This window comes from Bos taurus, chromosome 18, assembly GCF_002263795.3.
Source record: "Bos taurus isolate L1 Dominette 01449 registration number 42190680 breed Hereford chromosome 18, ARS-UCD2.0, whole genome shotgun sequence".
Lineage (NCBI taxonomy): Eukaryota > Metazoa > Chordata > Mammalia > Artiodactyla > Bovidae > Bos > Bos taurus.
In genome coordinates this window covers 14896922-14915793 of record NC_037345.1, presented here as the reverse complement: position 1 = coordinate 14915793, position 18872 = coordinate 14896922, and the positions used below count along the sequence as shown (strand labels likewise).

Sequence of the window (18872 nt, the reverse complement as noted above, 5' to 3'; positions counted from 1 at the left end):
AGAACAAAGAACTAGAGCTCCAAGCATCCTTACCCTGTCCTAAAGAATCCCCGACGGGCCCCCAAGATGAAAGGTGTCTGCTGAACCACAAAAGACACCTGGATTCTTGGCCTCCAGAGGAGGAGAATTCAATCCAGGGCCAGTGACAAGGCTTGATTGCTCAGAGTCTTTGTGTAATAAAGTTTTGTTAAAGTATAAAAGAGATAGATATGCATTATTAAGAATGCATATCCATGTTTATTGAATGGTATTGACAGGTGATATTGTAGAAATTAAAGGGAAGTTTCAACTTGTTTTGAGATGACATATTGGAAACCACCTCTACATTTAATACAGCTTTATGGAATTTTTTTTTTTTAATGACTGTAAGATATTTGACCATTATGAGTTGCTTTGCTGTTGTTCAGTCGCTCAGTTGTGTCTGACTCTTTGCGACCTCATGGACTGCAGCACACCAGGCTTTCCTATCCTTCACCATCTCCCAGAGTTTGCTCAAACTCATGTCCATTGAGCCAGTGATGCCATCCAACCATCTCATCCTCCATCATCCCCTTCTCCTGCCTTCAATCTTCCCCAGCATCAGGGTGTTTTCCAGTGAGTCGGCTCTTCCCATCATGTGGCCAAAGTATTGGAGCTTCACCTTCAGCATCAGTCCTTCAATGAATATTCAGGGTTGATTTCCTTTGGAATTGGCTAGTTTGGTCTCCTTGCTGTCCAAGGGACTCTCAAGAGTCTTCTCAAGCGCCACAGTTCAGAGACATCAATTCTTCTGCACTCAGCCTTTTTTCTTGTCCAGCTCTCACATCCATACATGACTACTGAAAAAACCATTTGACTATATGGACCTTTGTAGGCAAGTAATGTATCCGCTTTTTAATCCACTGCCTAGGTTTGTCATTGTTTTTCTTCCTCTCTAGCTCTAGTAATAATCATAGCTATATCTTCTGAAGGAGAACCTGGGTGATTTCCACTGAATTAAAAAACAACCCTCTTTCTTTGCCTCACAGAACAGCAACAAAAACCTAACCCATGGAAGATTTTAAGTTCTTAACTGTTTTGAAGTAAAACTTGAGTTTTGAGATATTTTTAAATTTAGAAAAAAAATTTTTTGATAGTGATAGAGGTAAGTAAAGCATTATATCCAAATCCTTGTTTATATTTTATTTGAAATTTCTAAGCAAATATATGAAAATAGCAGTTGATAAGCATTTGAGGTATCTGGGATAGTTGCGCCTGACTGTTTTTGTTGCTCTCTTAGGTTTGTTTGAAAATGAAGATTCATGCAGCGATTGTAGTGATCGTGCTAAACCAGGTAGTAGCTTACAAAGCTTTGTGCCGGAAGGAAAAACTCATTTCCCAGAAATGTTCCAGACAAGTCAACTTTTGTTCTATGAGCGATTCAGAGCTTATCAAGATTACATTTTAGGTGAGTAGGTCCTTTTTTTTTTTGCTTCTTTTATCTTTTAATCTACAGGTAGATTGTCTCAGTTCCTCAGACTGCCATTGCTGGTTCTGAGAAAGTAGACTTACAAGGATTTATTTAACTTCTCTCTGCTTTATGCTGTCTCAATTCTTACTGTGTTTAATTTGTTTGTAGCTGACTGCAAGGCCTCTGAGGTAAAAGAATTCACAGCTGAGTTCTTAGAGAAGGTCCTTGAACCATCTGGATGGCGGGCAGTCTGGCAGACTAATGTGTTTGAGGTGCTAGTTGAGGTAAATTTAATTCTGTTGTTAAGACATTTATCTCTACCTAAAAACACTTTCCCTCAGACTGTTATAACCAAAGTGCTTATTTTTAATTAAGATTTATGAGCTGATTGAAAAATGGCATGTTTTTTCACATCTAATTGCTGTGGTGTAAGAAGTGTTCTGCAAATTTTAAAGGCAACTGAAGAGGGAATTGGGGTGGTTTAAGTTTCACCGTCCTTTAAAAGAGGAAAACGGACTAGAAACCTATGTAGTGGGGGAGGTACTTGAGATCATTTAAAAAATAAGATGCCTAATTATAAAATCAGTGGGGTTTGAATTAATTTTTTTTCTTCTTAGTTATAGCCCATTAAAGTAGCTCAAAACAAGTAGGCATTTTAAAACTAGGCTATTTTTTGCCTAACAGATTTGTAAGTATGTAGTTAACCTATTGATATTATCTTCCACTGCAGAAAGTAAAAACAGTCTTATTTTTCAACTGGCTGGGCCTTTTACATTAAATTTGCACTCTACTTACAGCTGTGAATTTTTCTCAGTGTTTGTTAACTGAACCACCAAAAAAAACCTATTAAACTAAAATGGTAAAGCAGGGAGTGTGAGTACAGCTTGAACCTGCAGCCCCTTTAGAAAATGACATCACATCCTACAGTGGCTCTATATGAGGCAGTGGTTTGCCTGCAGCTGCTGCTCATGGATGTTTAAATTTTGGATTATGGTAATACCTTTGGTTGCAGTTCAGGCCATTAAGTTGATCATGATAGTAACGCCCTCCCCTCAACATACCTCAGTTCTCTAAAAGCAGCCAAAATCATTATGTTAAAAGAGAAATGTGCCATTCCCCTGCATTCCTCTCATGCATCGAATATACTAGAGGTCTGGTTTTGGCTTTCTGGCCTCTCATTGTTAGATAACACGTAAAAGCCAAGTTCCTTCAGTGCCCTTCCTGTCCTCATCTTGCCTCTCCTGTCCCTTCCTGCTGCCCCTACCTCATTTCCTTCCTTTTGTTCCAGCAAGAAAAACTGCTTCTCTGCTCTTCCATCTGCCAACCTCATCTCTGCCTCAGGGCCTTTTCATCTTTCCTGCTCTTGAAACAGCTGCTTCCTTTTCATCCCAGCTCAAAAGTGACTTCCCCAACCCTCCCAGTAAAACCAGACCACCACCCCTGCTACTTATTCTTTGTCTCATACTTGTTGCCACCTTATTTGTTTGTCACTTCAATTACAATGTCAGCTACATGTGGGTACAAGCCAGGTCTGTTCTGTTTGTCCTTATGGAAGAAGGCTCGCCACTCCCATTTCATGCTTTAAAAAAGAAATCAAGCTGTAAGTAGTGTTTTAGATGCACCTTAATTTTGATTTGCGTATGTTAAGTCACATTTTAAATTTCAGGTCACAGACGTAGACTTCGCAGCTTTGAAGGCAGTGGTGAGGCTTGCCGATCCGTACCTCTGTGAATCGCAAGTGAGCGCTTTTACTTTGGAGTGTATGAAAGAGCTCCTTGATCTGAAGGAATACCGGTTGCCCCTGCAGGAGCTGTGGGTGGTGTTTGATGATTCTGGATTATTTGACCAGACAGCACTTGCAATTGAGCATGTCAGGTAGGAATAGAGGTTGATAAAAGTAACCTTGTGGCCAAAAACTTTGGATGAAATGCTGTAATTCTGGTCTGTATTATACCTAGATTTAAAGCTCAAACTGTAAACCTGGTCACTGCAATATTTTAAAATATTCAAAGATAGAGGGATCTTTTTTAAATTAAAGAATGATTTCAGTGTTTAAAATTTTCATTTTGAGCTAATTTCAGACTTACAGAAAAGTTGAGAAAAATAGTACTAGGGATTCCTGTATAGCCTTTTCTCAGTGTCCGCAAATATTAACAAAAGACAGGGGATTCTTAATTTGGTTTGTATATGTTTAGAAACTGCCTTAAAAATTCTGGATGCTAAGGCTATAGTTGATACACTTAAATATAAGGAAAGGAAAGAAGATGATATACCATCACCTGTGCACTGAGAAGACTAGCATACAGTGTTTTCAAGGATGGGTCTGGCCAAAGAAGATGTTTTCTCAGGCCACTTCTGGGATCCTTAGGGGCGATGTGCGTGCCTTTCAACCTTTTTTGGCTGAGTTGGTTTCCCTTTGTACAGGTGCATGCCTTGTCCCTTAAATGAGAAGGAAAACTCATACCTCATGTTTTCTTTAGTTTCAGATGACTTTTTTGTCAGATAGTTCCTGATACAGATAGTTTTTTTGAATCATCTTTTTATAAGTATATTTACTAAGGAAGGCTTATTTTTGGCTATTTGAAAGTAGACTTATATTCCTCCATAAACTGGAAGACTGGATAATATAAAGGTCATGTTAATAATGCTGCTTGGTGTTATGTAGTTCAAAAAGTAATTTCCAGTTTCTATACCATTCGTGAGTTAACCTGGTTTTGTTGAACTTAATTTGATACTCTACAAAGAAGCAGAGTGTCTTGCACCCTATCTCTGACACTTCATGGAAGATTTCTAATTGTATTCAAGGGCATTTAACCATAGGTATTCAATATTAGGCCAAACAAGATAAATCTAAAGAACTGGCTTATGTCCAGAGCCAAAATAACTCCTTATGTTTCTCTCACTTAAAAAAGCTGTCAACGAGGCATTTGAAAGTAAAGGGATAATTGATACATTTAGGAAATTAGAAATCAGGGAGTTAATCTCTTACGGGTATAGAAGTTGGTAGAAAGACAAGTATCTGGAATTAGTATTATTTGAAGGAGAACCTGGCTAAATTATTTTTCATTTTGAGGGCTCAGATTCTGATCACAGTCAAGAAAAAGTTAGATTATGAGAGTTTTCATTTGCTCATTTTATTCAGTAAGTATTTCAGTGCTGCATCTTAAGTTGAGGATGAGATTTGAGTGGTGCACAAAACAGACACAATCACCATCACCAGGGAATTGGCAGTCTGATGTGGGAGATGAACCTTGATGAAATAATCACATAAAGATATGCGTGTGATTGGAAGCTGCAGTGAGTGCTGTGAGGGATTAGAGTGTTCTAAGTCTAGCTCAGGTTTCTGTAATATGGTTACTTCCTGAGGAAATGGTATTGGAACTTGGGTCTGAAGGGTTGGCTAGATGAAAGTTGTTGCGGCAGGGTGGAGGAAGAAACATGTTGGGCAGCTCTGAATTTAAGGAGCCGAAAGGCCAGATTGGTTGGAACGTAGACAGTGATAGATGAGACTTAGGAAACCAGCTTAGAGGTTATCAGGGGTCAGAAGATGCAGGGATTTGTTAGCCAATGAATCATTTTTGTCTTCAAGTGCAGTGGGAAACCCGTGAAGGGTTTTCAATCAAGGGAGAATGTGATCAGCTTTTTATTTAAAAGTTTCGTTCTGGCTGCTGTGTAGAAAGTAAATGGAGGGGGAACAGGTAGAGAGACCAGTTAAGAGACAGAGTGGACTAGAGTGGAGATACAGCAAATACCGATTAGGCTTATTGAGAAAGTAGGATGGCTAAGACTTGATGGTGGAATGGATATGGGAGAAAGCAAGGATGACTCCCAAGTTTCTGTCTCGAGAGGATAAACACTGGTGGAAGTGCAGATGTGAATGAAAGGTGACTGCCCAGTTCTGAGCTGGTGAGGATGATATTTGAGCTGGGTCATGAAGGGTAAATATAAGCTTGTGTGTTAGTCGCTCAGTTGTGTCTGACTCTTTGCAGCCCCATGGACTGTAGCTTGCCAGGCTCCTCTGCCCATAGAATTCTCCAGGCAAGAATACTGGAGTGGGTTGCCATTCCGTTCTCCAGGGAATCTTCCTGACCCAGGGGTTGAAACCAGGTCTCTTGCCTTGAAGGCAGATTCTTTTACCGTCTGAGCCACCAGGGAAGCCCAAATATAAGCTCACCAGGTGGAAAAAGTGGAAGGCAGCCTGACCAGCATGTCACAGCGGGTTTGAAAGAGCTTGTGAAATTGGAAGTTTGCATATAGGGGCTCCAAGGCAAGACAGGTGCTCTAGAAGTGGACTGTAAGTCCATCTAATATCACCAATTTCAGGAATTTGGACTTTGTTTTGAGGACAACAAGGAGCCAGAAGAGTTTTTTGGTTGAGTAAAGGCATGCTCAGGTTTCCCAGCTGGTGCTTGTGGTAAAGAACCCGCCAGCCAATGCAGGAGACGTAATAGATGTGGATTCGATTCCTGGGTCGGGAAGATCTCCTGGAGGAGGGCATGGCAACCTACTCCAGTATTCTCGCCTGGAGAATCTCGGACACAACTGAAGCGACTTAGCGTGCACACACACAAAGGCACGCTCAGGTTTGTTTTATTTTTTTTTTTGTTTGTTTTTAAGAGATAGACTCCAGAGGGTGAAGAGACTAGCAGTCCAATCTATAAGAATTCAAAGAATGGCTTCATTTAAAAAAAATTTTTATTTTCTAATTGAAAGATAATTGCTTTCTAGAACTTTGTTGTTTTCTGTCAAACATCAACATGAATCCAAAGATAGCTTCATTTTCACTGCTCCCTCCTTTTCAACTTTTTGACAGTTATACAGTCTGTACTTACTGGCTTTCCACTCACGCCTCTACTTCTACAGTATTGAAATTGTGCTTAAGGTCACCTATATTCTCATGTCTAGTCATCACTCCTCTGATCTCATCTTGCCTTGACCTCTTGGTCACATTCTAATTATTTGATCATTCTCATCTTCTTAATATCCTCTCCTCCCAGCTTCTGGGACACCACCTTATGATGGTATGTCACAGGCTTGCTTTTTTTTTAAGTAATCTTGGCCTGGCTGGTCCTTCCTCTCATACTCAAATTAGAGCCCAGGGCTTAGGGCTAGGCTGTCTACTCTTATCTCTCTCTAATCAGCTTTGGAAACACATTAGAATCTCCTGGGACTTTTCTTCATAGGAGTATTCCATCTGGCACATGAAGAAAGAATGATGAGAGTATCAGTGTTTGCAACCCATAATAAAATAGAGATGGCCAGGTATCATGTGCTTTGTGATGAAAGTACATTATATCCCTTGAAGCATTCTTGCCAAAAAGTCTTTCCTAAAGATGATCAAGTCTCTAGTTCTTACTATCAGTTTACTAGAAATAAAGGAAACAGAACATGTTAAATGACCCCATGGGGGTGCAATCAGTAAAATTCAGAGTATGGGAAACTATTAAATAAATTGCAAGGTGAAAAAGAAGGATGGATAGTCTATAGAGTAAAAGTGACTTAATTAAATTTAATGGCTGACCTTTGTTCGGATCTTGATTTGAATTAGCCAAATAAAACAGCAGCAGCAACAATGAAAGAAAGAGATAATTAAGGAAAAGGAAACACTGGGGATACTTGGTTATTAAGTAATTAAAACTTTTTTGTATAAAGATTTATCTCAGAGGCACAAAGTAAACACTTATGAGTGATATGTCAGAATTTTGCTTTAAAATAATCCAGTGTCAGTATAGTGGGTGCAGGAGAGCAGAGAAGTAAGTGGGTAGAGCAGAGGCAAAATGAGATTGCCAGGAGTTGGCATTGTCAGAGCTGGATCATGGATACATACTTTAAAAAAATGTGGATCCTGCACACTCTCTCTCCTGTCTCCCACCCAAGAGATTCTGATTTATTGGTCTGGGATAGGGCTGCAAATCAATTTTTAAAGGCTTCCCAGGGGACTCCAACGTGCAGCCAGAGTTGAGAGCTCCTGCTTTATTCTCTGGATGATCTCATCTATTGCTTTAATGCCATCTATATGCTGACAACTTCCAGATTTATGTCTCTAGCCTTGACCTTTTTCTTGAGCTCAGGTCCTGTATATTCATCTGCACTCTTGATGTCATCCACTTGGAGTTCAAATAGGCATCTCAACCTGAACATAGTGAAAACAGAACTCTTTATTTTTAGCCCCAAACTTGTTTCTCTCCCAGTCTTTTCTAAACAAATGGCACTGTTGCTGCTGCTAAGTCGCTTCAGTCGTGTCCGACTCTGTGCGACCCCAGAGACGGCAGCCCACCAGGCTCCGCCGTCCCTGGGATTCTCCAGGCAAGAACACTGGAGTGGGTTGCCATTTCCTTCTCCAATGCATGAGACTGAAAAGTGAAAGTGAAGTCGCTCAGTCGTGTCCGACTCCCAGCGACCCCATGGACTGCAGCCTACCAGGCTCCTCTGTTCATGGGATTTTCCAGGCAAGAGTACTGGAGTGGGGTGCCATTGCCTTCTCCGACAAATGGCACTACTTTCCACCAAGTTTCAGATGGTCAACAAATAGTTCTTCTGATAAAAAGAAGGTCGTAACAGAACCAATATTGTAGAAAAACTTCTTTAGCCAATCCAAAGAAGTTCTTGTGGGACTCACAATTGTCAAATTAGCAAATATGCATTCTTCTCTACCATACTTGGTAAACTTGTTTGATTTACTCTTACGCCTCTAACATTTTGAGCCAGTGATTGAGTGATACTGATTTACTTTTCAGGTTTTTCTATCAGAACATTTGGAGGAGTTGGGATGAAGAAGAGGAGGATGAATATGATTATTTTGTCAGATGTGTTGAACCTCGATTGAGATTGTAAGTATTTATTAGTGGCCTTGAACATGTTGGAAAAAATAGCTATTTATAGTTTAATTTAACCCGTGTTTTGTGTATACTGTATATATACTCCAGGGGCCTACAGACAGAGACAAATAGTATAACCCATTGTTGCTCCTGCTGCTAAGTCGCTTCAGTCGTGTCCGACTCTGTGCGACCCCATAGACGGCAGCCCACGAGGCGCCCCCCCCCCATCCCTGGGATTCCCAGGCAAGAACACTGGAGTGGGTTGCCATTTCCTTCTCCAATGCATGAAAGTGAAAAGTGAAAGTGAAGTTGCTCAGTCGTGTCTGACTCTTAGCGACCCCATGGACTTCAGCCCACCAGGCTCCTCCACCCATGGGATTTTCCAAGCAAGAGTACTGGAGTGGGGTGCCATTGCCTTCTCTAATAACCCATTGACAAGTTATTAAATGAAATTTGTGTAAGTGCAGAGAAACCTACTTTGTGTTTATAAACCTACCTGTAGTGTTTTTAGAATCTAAAAGCAGAGAATTCAAGAACATGTAAGTTAACAGCTTACTCGTTTTTGAATTTAAGTAAAATTCAGTTGAGCATATATTAAAAAGAACCAAATTCAAAGATAATTGTTTGAAAAACAGTGAAATTAAAGACAGGGGTTTACTCTAAGTAAAACATACTAAGCTAAACAGATTTACCTCAGGATATTTTATCAAGTTCTTTTCCTTAAATCTTATTTTACAGATAAAAATACTGCATAGTTAATATTGATGGTGAATAAAAGTTTCCAAAATAGCTAAACAAACATAACACATACTGAAGTAAACAAAATACCTAAACACATTCTTCTGATATATCATGTTTTGGTAGGGAAAAACCCTTCCATTATAAAAATACCCCGAATTAACCATGCGACCGGAGTAATTGTCCTGCACGGACTTTGTTAAATGTTGTTTCCACTAGATGGTGCTATAAGACCAGATAATTTTTTAATATTTGTGCACTGTAATTTAATAGGCAGTGCTGCAATAAGAATAAAATTAGACCTTGCATGACAAAAATAAATTGCAGAAGGTAATTTTTTTCTCTGTGTAAAAGATGATGTGGTTACATAAGATAAGGCAGTACTCTTTACATTTCTGCAGAACTGATTTGATTTAGTAAGTTTCCCTTGGTTTAAATAGTAAGTCATAAGTAAAAAATATCTGAGAAGTTTGGTTAAGGTTAGTTCTACTTGGTTTAGAATTATGAATGTCTAATTTCAGATTTTCATAAATTGGCTATGATTTTTGTTTAGCCTTTCCAATTTTTCCATTGTTCATTTCCCAGTTTTCCATAATGTAGTCAATAAAATCCAGACTTTCAATAATCTTGCATACTTTCTAGTTTTGATACACTTGTTCTTAAAGAGCAGTGATTGGTTTTGATTGAAGGGAAATATAATGGTGGATGAATATCATGTATCTGGCAAATTTGATCTTTATTTGGAAAATACTATATTCTGATTTGACAGCTTTACATGTTCAAACAATAAGCAATTATTTACATACATATCTTATACTTCACTGGCAGATGGAAAAGCATAAGGGAGGAATTGTTTTCAGTTACGGAGAAGAAACTATGGGACTTGATGGGGAAACCAGAATGTTATCAAATATAGACAGACTCTTTAAAAAGTCCCTGGGCTAAGACAGGAGTAGAGCTATTCACAGGCAAGAGCTAAAGGGAACCAAACTATATTGTCTTGATTTTGCATTGTGAAGTAAATATTTTTCCTATCTAATTCAAAACATTCTGCTTCAAAGGTTATGGGTCTGAGACACAGGTATTGGTTCATTACTTTCAGACTATGAAGCATCATTATAATGAGAAGAAATAAGCTGAATGGCATGGATATTGGAAGTGCTAAGAAATTTATTTTAAAATTTGAGTCTTAATCTCCATAACTTAATAGACCTGATCAAGCAGTCAGTGGTTGGGTTCCCCAGTTTCTTGTTTGCAAAATGGATTTTTAGAATATTTTTAAATGAGTATGGATTAACCAAAGCAGACAAAATCCTTGCTTTTCAGGCTTCACCTAATTCATTTACTTGAAAAGTGGAAAAAGTATTTTTTATTCATCTTAAATACTATTTAAATGCTCGCTGTAATTTGATGTAAATTTGTTTAGGATGTGGTTTTCTTTTTTTGTCCTCCTATCTTATTTAGAGCATGACAAAGTTAAGACATTAAGGCAATAGTGCACAACCTTGGCTGCACATTAGAATCTCCAGGGAATTAAAAAAAAAAAATACTCCTCTGCTTCTAGAGACTAATTTAATTGGTCTGGATGGGGACCTGAGTATCTGTATTTTTAAAAGTTCCCCAGTGATTCTAATAAGCAGCCAAGGTTAAAAAGCTCTGGCCTACACAACCCAGCAAACCAACTGCTGGGCCTACACACCAAGGAAACCAGAATTGAAAGAGACACGTGTACCCCAATGTTCATCACAGCACTGTTTACAATAGCTAGGATGTGGAAGCAACCTAGATGTCTATCGGCAGACGAATGGATAAGAAAGTTCTGGTACTTATACACAATGGAATATTACTCAGCTATAAAAAAGAACACATTTGAGTCAGTTCTTCAGAGGTGGATAAAACTGGAGCCTATTATACAGAGTGAAGTAAGACAGAAAGAAAAACACCAGTACAGTGTATTAACACATATATATGGAATTTAGAAAGATGGTGACGACGACCCTATATGTAAGACAGCAAAAGAGACACAGATGTAAAGAACAGACTTTTGGACTCTGGGAGAAGGTGAGGGTGGGATGATTTGAGAGAATAGCATTGAAACATGTATATTACCACATGTGAAACAGATGACCAGTCCAAGTTTGATGCATGAAGCAGGGCACTCAAAGCCTGTGGTGCACTGGGACAACCCAGAGGGATGGGATAGGGAGGGAGGTAGAAGGGGGTTTGGGATGGGGTGAGGGGGATACGTGTACACCCGTGGCTGATTCATGTCAATGTGGCAAAAACCACCACAATATTATAAAGAAATTACCCTCCAATTTAAATGAATAAATTAATTAAAAAAAAAATAAGCTCTGGCCTAAGTCAATATACTTGAGAAATAAAGCAATTATTTTAAAACTATAGGTAATGAAATAATATTATAATTTATTTTCAAATCCATTTCATATCCATTAACTTAATTGCACATTTATAAATTATTGCATCTAGAAGAACTTTTTGTTGTGTTTATATATTTGAGAAGGTATATAAATTAATAATAAACTTTAAGTGCCAACAGTGTTGTCCAATACAAAATACAAGGTTATTTTGTTTTAATCACTCTCTAGTAATACAGAGAAGGCAATGGCACCCCACTCCAGTACTCTTGCCTGGAAAATCCCATGGACGGAGGAGGCTGGTGGGCTGCAGTCCATGGGGTCGCTAAGAGTCGGACACGACTGAGCGACTTCCCTTTCACTTTTCACTTTCATGCATTGGAGAAGGAAATGGCAACCCACTCCAGTGTTCTTGCCTGGAGAGTCCCAGGGACGGGGGAGCCTGGTGGGCTGCCGTCTCTGGGGTCGCACAGAGTCGGACATGACTGAAGCGACTTAGCAGTAGCAGCAGCAGTTTAGTAATAACAGCTTTATTTTTTTTCTCAGAATCTCAAAGGCTTGTATTTTTTAAATACTCTAGTAATCTTCCTGAAGAAATATTCGGCATATTCTGCTCCATAGTGCTTAAAATGCAGGAAAGGACTAGATGATTTGAATTATTTAAAATTTTTAATCCTATAAATGTGGTAATCTTAAACATTGTTATGAACTATTTGGGATGCTTTTCTCCCCACCCCATCTCCAGATTGTCCACTGCCACCCACTTATTAAGATTTTGAATTTAATATATGAGAAAATAATTTCTTATTAAATGATAATTACAAATTGTGCAACATAAGCTTTCAGTGCTTCAAGAACACAAATGCTTGGATCTAAGGGGGAAAAAAATAGCAACTCCTCAAAAGAAAAATTAGTGGCCTTAATGAAGTGGCCCTTAAAACTTTCAATAACATCCACCTATTTAGTGAGACTTAACTAGATAGCATATTGAAAAGCAGAGACATTACTTTGTCAACAAAGGTCCGTCTAGTCAAGGCTGTGGTTTTTCCAGTGGTCATGTATGGATGTGAGAGTTGGACTGTGAAGAAAGCTGAGCGCCAAAGAATTGATGCTTTTGAACTGTGGGGTTGGAAAAGACTCCTGAGAGTCCCTTGGACTTCACGGAGATCAGTCCTGGGTGTTCTTTGGAGGGAATGATGCTACAGCTGAAGCTCCAGTACTTTGGCCACCTCATGCGAAGAGTTGACTCATTGGAAAAGACTCTGATGCTGGGAGGGATTGGGGGCAGGAGGAGAAGGGGACAACAGAGGATGAGATGGCTGGATGGCATCACTGACTTGATGGACGTGAGTCTGAGTGAACTCCGGGAGTTGGTGATGGACAGGGAGGCCTGGCGTGCTGCGATTAATGGGGTCGCAAAGAGTCGGACATGACTGAGCAACTGAACTGAACATGTTGCTGCTGAGTTGCATACTCTGAGACACTTTTCTAACGGGGTCTTTGAGGACTAAATGGTTGTCTCAGTGATGGGGAAATGTGTCTGAAAGGCAATGGGTTTCAATTTGTTTTTAAACTTTCAGGCATTATGACATTCTTGAAGACCGAGTTCCTTCAGGACTTATTGTTGACTACCAAAATCTGTTGACTCAATGTGAGGAGAGTTACAGGAAATTTTTAAATTTGAGAAGCAGTTTGTCAAATTGTAACTCTGATTCTGAGCAGGAAAACATCTCCATGGTGGAAGGGTTAAAGTTGTATTCAGAGATTGAACAGTTGAAACAAAAGCTAAAACTCATTGAGAATCCTTTGTTGAGGTATGTGTATTTTTGTTATTCTCAACTAGTCAGCATCTTTTCTAACCAGCTGTCTTACTGAGAACTGACAGGTCTGTTTGGTTTCTTTAAGATATGTATTTGGTTATCAGAAGAATTCTAATATACAAGCAAAAGGCATCCGTCCAAATGGCCGGAAGATCACCCATGTGGTCTCCTCCACCATGATGACTGGTCTGCTGCAGTCCCTGCTCAGGGATAGGCTTTGCCCAGAGCCTTGTAAGGAAGAAATAGAAATTCAGGTAAAAGGAGAGTTTCTTCTTCCAGTTGCTTTTTCCCATCTGATTCACCCTAGGCTTTCCTGAATTCTACAGGAAGTTTATAGGTGTTTCCCTGAGCTGATTTTCTGTGGAGTGGGAAGTAGTGAGAGTACTGCCTTTCCACAGCATTAGTCATCAGTCACGTACTGGGCTCGGTAGATAAATATACAGTTTTGGCTCCCTTTTCAAAATGAAACATGAAGGCACCTGGAGTAATACTCAGGTTGCATTTGAGGGGTGTGTATTTGCAATATGCTGTTGTTTTCTAGTTCCATAGTGACCCGTTGTCTGCTATAAATGCCTCCTATGAGGGTGACACTGTGATTGTCTGTCCTGGCCATTATGTGGTACACGGTGCCTTCTCCATTGCTGACTCCATTGAGCTGGAAGGTGAGTATGGAAGATGATACAACCAAACTCTCCTGCATGAGACACTTAAGAAACAGGAAATCACTGATCTTGTTGAAGCTCTAAGAATTTTATTTCAACCCAATTAATTTCAAATGAGTTGTCTGGAAACATTAAGGGTTTTTGAAGTGTATAGGTTATTGACTCAGTGTTTGAACAGCATGAAGTATGAGTCTTTACGACATTATAAATGTTGGGAAGACAAAAATATAGAGGAACAACCACTAGGGAGAAACATAATTCCAGACTATAGGTGCTTGATGAAAATGAATTAATTTCTAGAATAAAAAAAATTCCCAGCAATATTTTTTTTAAAGTTTACTATTTTTTAATTTGTTGTTTCCTCTTACTTCATGTATGTTGTAGATATATTGGTGCACGGTTTTTGTTTTAAATTTAGCTTATTTTTGTGAGAGATATAGGTCCAACTTGAAAGTAGACTGAAAATCTTCATCTTAATTATTTTAAGAACTTCTGAATATCACAACTTCTACAGTGTACTTTTGAGAATATTAGTGTTGAAAGAGTCTATTAAAAATAGCTTTTAGCTGTTATAATCTTACTGTACATTTAGAGTGATTCCTAAATTTAGGTTGCTTTACAGTAGTTCACCTTGGTCTTTTGTATTTCCATAGCTTGTCAAATTTAAAGGCACCTGTTCAACTATTTATCAAAACAACTTCAAGTCAGCAATAAAACTTGTAATGCAAAAAATCATATATCATTTTGGGATTGGTGCAGCTGTTCACAAACTGCTTAAGCTTTGTTCTTTATCTTGTCAAAACTTCTTAATAGAAGCTAGGCTGGGAGTTTAATATCCTGCTGTTCACCAATACATCACCTCACCCCTGTTTTTATTTTATGTATGTAATTTTTGTTCTGTTTCCTCTCCAACATTTGGTATATAACAGATGTGTGTTTTATAAATAACACATCTGCAGAATAAATCACAGCAATAAAAGCACTTAATTTTTTTGGCATAGTGCAAACAGCATTGATATTATAGATTATATGGTGGATAAGCATTCTTCCTAGATTGGTGAAGAAATTATAATGTAATTGTGCCAATGTGCCACAAATAAACAAGGCTTCCCTGATAGCTCAGTTGGTAAAGAATCCACCTGCAATGCAAGAGACCCCGGATCGATTTCTGGGTCAGAAAGATCCCCTGGAGAAGGATAGGCTACCCACTCCAGTATTCTTGGACTTCCCTTGTGGCTCAGCTGGTAAAGAATCTGCCTGCAATGCGGGAAACCTGGGTTTGGATCCCTGGGTTGGGAAGATCCCCTGGAGAAGGGAAAGGCTACCCACTCCAGTATTCTGGCCTGGAGAATTCCGTGGACTGTATAGTCCATGGGGTCGCAAAGAGTTGGAGACGACTGAGCGACTTTCACTTTCCCAGGTGGTGCTCGTGGTAAAGAATCCACCTGCCGTTGCAGGAGATGCAAGAGATGAGAGTTCAATCCTTGGGTCAGAAAGATCCTCTGGTGTAGGAAATGGCACCCCACTCCAGTACGCTTGCCTGGAAAAGTCCACGGGCAGAGGAGCCTGGCAGGCAACAGTCCATGGGGTCACAAAGAGTCGGACACAACTGAGCAACTAAGCACATGAATAACCATATAGAATTCTGATAGTTAAGTGTAAGAATGGCTATAAATCTGTGAACATAGGGCATTTCTGAGAATCTGGGGAATCAGCTGGTATCTCTGGTGTGACTATATGGAGTAATTGTTCATGAGGTAGATTAAAGCTTATATGATAGCTTATCTGATCTATAGCTAACACTTATAACAAGTGATATATATTGAGTACCCACTATTTGCATGATATTAATAGTACTTGTAATAAGATTTTTCTTGTTTAGAAAATCCTTTCACTTAGGTGAAGGCTTTGTGTTTTAAACTGCTAGGATTATGTAACTTGTTTATATAATGTAACATGGCCATTCTTTTTATATTTTTAATTTTCTGATGATAAAAAGTTATTATTTTTAAAAATGTGCAAAGTACACATAGACACATAAAAAGAATCAGGGGAAAAAATCTACAATCTAGTCATCCAGAATACAGCATTAGTAGCATTCCCATGGGTGGAGCCCTCTTGCATTCTCTAGTGCCCCCACCCTCTTCAAATATAGAAAACTTCAGAGATTTTGCCTGTTTAATGTTTTACTACTTTCATTTCCTCAAGCAAAGACTCAACGAGTCTTTGACGTTAGGAAATGAGAGTTAATTCTTAAAGCTTTGTCTGTATAATTCTGGTTTATGATAGTCAGGCAAAGTTTTCTAGTTTTTGATACCCCGGTTTTTCATAAGCCCACTCAGAGGTCTACCTGCATTATTAGTTTGATTAAGATTTGTAGAGAACAATGTTTTTTATTGGTTAACAAGGTAGACCTATTTTTCCAATAGTTAAAACTGTTCTAAGCCAGTTTGTCAGATTTTAGGTCTATCTGGTTAAGAGAATATAAAAATGAGAAAATCTTGAGAAATGCTTATGCTTTTTCAAACCTAATTGCATTAGAATAATAGAATCTTTGGGTTGGGAAGTAAAAACTTATAAAGGCTAAATGCATGAAAGCCTGCTGACCCAGCTGTGAGTACTTAAGATTATTGTTATTTTTTAGTAGCAGTTTTATAAGTGAGTTTACTGCCGAAACTGGTATGAGATGACTGATAGGGGGTAGTCTTCCTGATATGCAGGCAGTTGTTAACAAATTGTATACCTTGGTAAAACTCAAGCTAGATACGTGGAGAAATAGATTTTATTAATTTTTTTAAAAGATTTTTCTTTTTTTGATGTGGACCTTTTTAAAAAAAAAAAGTCTTTATTGAATTGGTTGGAATATTGCTTGTTTTATGTTTTGGTTTGACCATGAGGCACGTGGGATCTTAGCTGCCCAACCAGGGATCTGACTTGCACCCCCTGCTTTGGAGTTCAGTTCAGTTCAGTCGCTCAGTTAAGGCAAAGTCTTAACCATGGAACCCCCAGGAAAGTCCCTCGATTTTAGTTACAGGTAACTGGGTTGACTGGTCTCAAATATCATTTGGAGTCATTTGAAATGAAGAAATGTGTCATAGAAATTTTGTGTTTAGACATTTCCCCTCCCCCATCCTAAATGTTCTTGCTCTCTTCCTTAGGATATGGTCTACCAGATGATATTGTGATAGAAAAGAAAGGCAAAGGAGACACTTTTGTGGATTGTACGGGTGCGGATATTAAAATCTCAAGCATGAAATTTGTTCAGCATGATGCCGTAGAAGGAATCTTGAGTAAATATCTGAATATTTCATTTATTATTTGTTCCTGGCTTTGAAGAAAAGCTTTATTTCACCTGGAAGATATAATTTAATGAAATACTACTTTTGAGTAGTATGAAAAGCTGGTTAATTATGTAGCTAGACAATTTAGGAAGCTTATTCTAAAGTGAAAAATAGTTCAATGTATTCTTGAAAATTTGTTAGTTTAATATTTGTTTCTGAGTGGTCATTTTTTTCTACTAGAACATTCCAATATGTGGTCTGTGTTCTTTGTATTTGATTTAGTCCTGGACTCAAACCAGCTATCTTCACATTGTGACAGTATTTGTTTCCTGGGACTTGTATCCCCTATTTTGAATTGGGCCTCCTTTTCTTCTCTCTTGTAAGACAGTTATGAAAGTTACTTTCATAATTTTTTTTTGTAATGAGAAGTGATTTTTGACATGATTTTGCATTTCTGAGGTCAAGTTATTCTTTTTTAAAAATAGCGCTTTTAGAGTTTAGAAAATAGCTCAAAATAATCATTGTTTTTATAAAATAAGAATTCATAAATTCAGTAACAAAGTTTAAATGAGAATTATTTAGACTGTATCTAATATCAACTCTAGGCCATTTCTACTACTGTAAAAGATACATTACTTCTTAAAGCATTTGATCGCATGTTTTCATCACAGTCATTCACCGTGGCAAGACGACATTGGAAAACTGTGTACTGCAGTGTGAAACCACAGGAGTCACAGTACGAACTTCAGCAGAGTTTTTAATGAAGAACTCAGATTTATATGGTGCTAAGGTATGATCATCTCTTAGCCTTTTGGGGAGTAGCTTAGGTTTAAGTTCTAAATAGATAAATAAAATGTAGGACAAGATGTATATGCATACTTCTGTTCTCTTTCTTCAGAGAACTTTAGATACTTACATGCATTAAGTTGGCCAGACTCAACTATATAATGTTCTTCTTATTTAGCATTTTCAAAACAGATTATTAGGAAGACAGTAATGCATCTCACAGTTTCTCTGTCATACCTTTAAAAAAGAGGTTAGACTTTTTAAGTTGTAACTTTGTAAGTGATGTAGTAATTGAGGCTTGTTTGCTATTTTTAAATCAAATTTCTATTTTGAGATAATTGTAGATTCACATTCTGTAGTAAGAAATACTACAGAAATAGCCTATACGTGTACCTTTTACCAGTTTCCTCTAATTGTAACGTCTTCCAAAACTATAGTACAGCATCACAACCAGGATAAAATTCAGTTAAGTTGAATATTTCCATCACTACAGGGATCCTTCATGTTGCTCTTTAAAGCTGTCTATGTGCCTCTCCTTCTGACCTTCTCCTTAATCACAGGCAAATGCTAATATGTTCTCCATTTCTGGTATTTCATCATTTCAAATATGTTATATAAATAGAATCATACAGTATATACCCTTTTGGAATTGGCTTTTTTCATTCAGCACAGTTCTCTGGATCTGTATAAGGTTGTTGCATTTACCAATAGGTTCTTTTTTTATTGCTAAGTGGTATTCCATGTATGATTGTTCCACACTTTTAACTGTTCACTTGTTGAAGAACATCTGTTGTCTCTAGTTTGGGGATTTTGTAAGTAAAGCTACTGTACACATTGGTGTACAGGTTTTTGTGTGAACATCATTCTCATTTCTCTGGGGTAGATGCCTAGGAGTATAGTTGCAGGACGTGTGGTTAGTTGTGTGCTTACTTTTTTTAAGAAACTGCCAAACTGTTTTCC

At 38.2% G+C, this 18872-nt stretch overlaps 1 protein-coding gene across 2 annotated transcripts in view; it reads left to right on the top strand.

Moving 5' to 3' along the window:
* The window catches only part of SHCBP1 (SHC binding and spindle associated 1), a 37271-nt gene that overhangs the window by 3346 nt on the left and 15053 nt on the right, over positions 1 to 18872 (top strand). Inside the window, exons 2-11 of one of the 2 annotated variants that reach the window (XM_059876756.1) lie at positions 1008 to 1123; positions 1259 to 1426; positions 1598 to 1713; positions 3096 to 3304; positions 8167 to 8259; positions 12944 to 13177; positions 13269 to 13437; positions 13725 to 13845; positions 17004 to 17135; positions 17798 to 17916. In XM_059876756.1, coding sequence (XP_059732739.1) covers positions 1363 to 1426; positions 1598 to 1713; positions 3096 to 3304; positions 8167 to 8259; positions 12944 to 13177; positions 13269 to 13437; positions 13725 to 13845; positions 17004 to 17135; positions 17798 to 17916 — 1257 coding nt within the window. In that variant the 5' untranslated portion in view covers positions 1008 to 1123; positions 1259 to 1362. The remainder of the gene's footprint in view (positions 1 to 1007; positions 1124 to 1258; positions 1427 to 1597; positions 1714 to 3095; positions 3305 to 8166; positions 8260 to 12943; positions 13178 to 13268; positions 13438 to 13724; positions 13846 to 17003; positions 17136 to 17797; positions 17917 to 18872) is intronic. The other variant, NM_001192579.1, reaches the window with a different exon arrangement.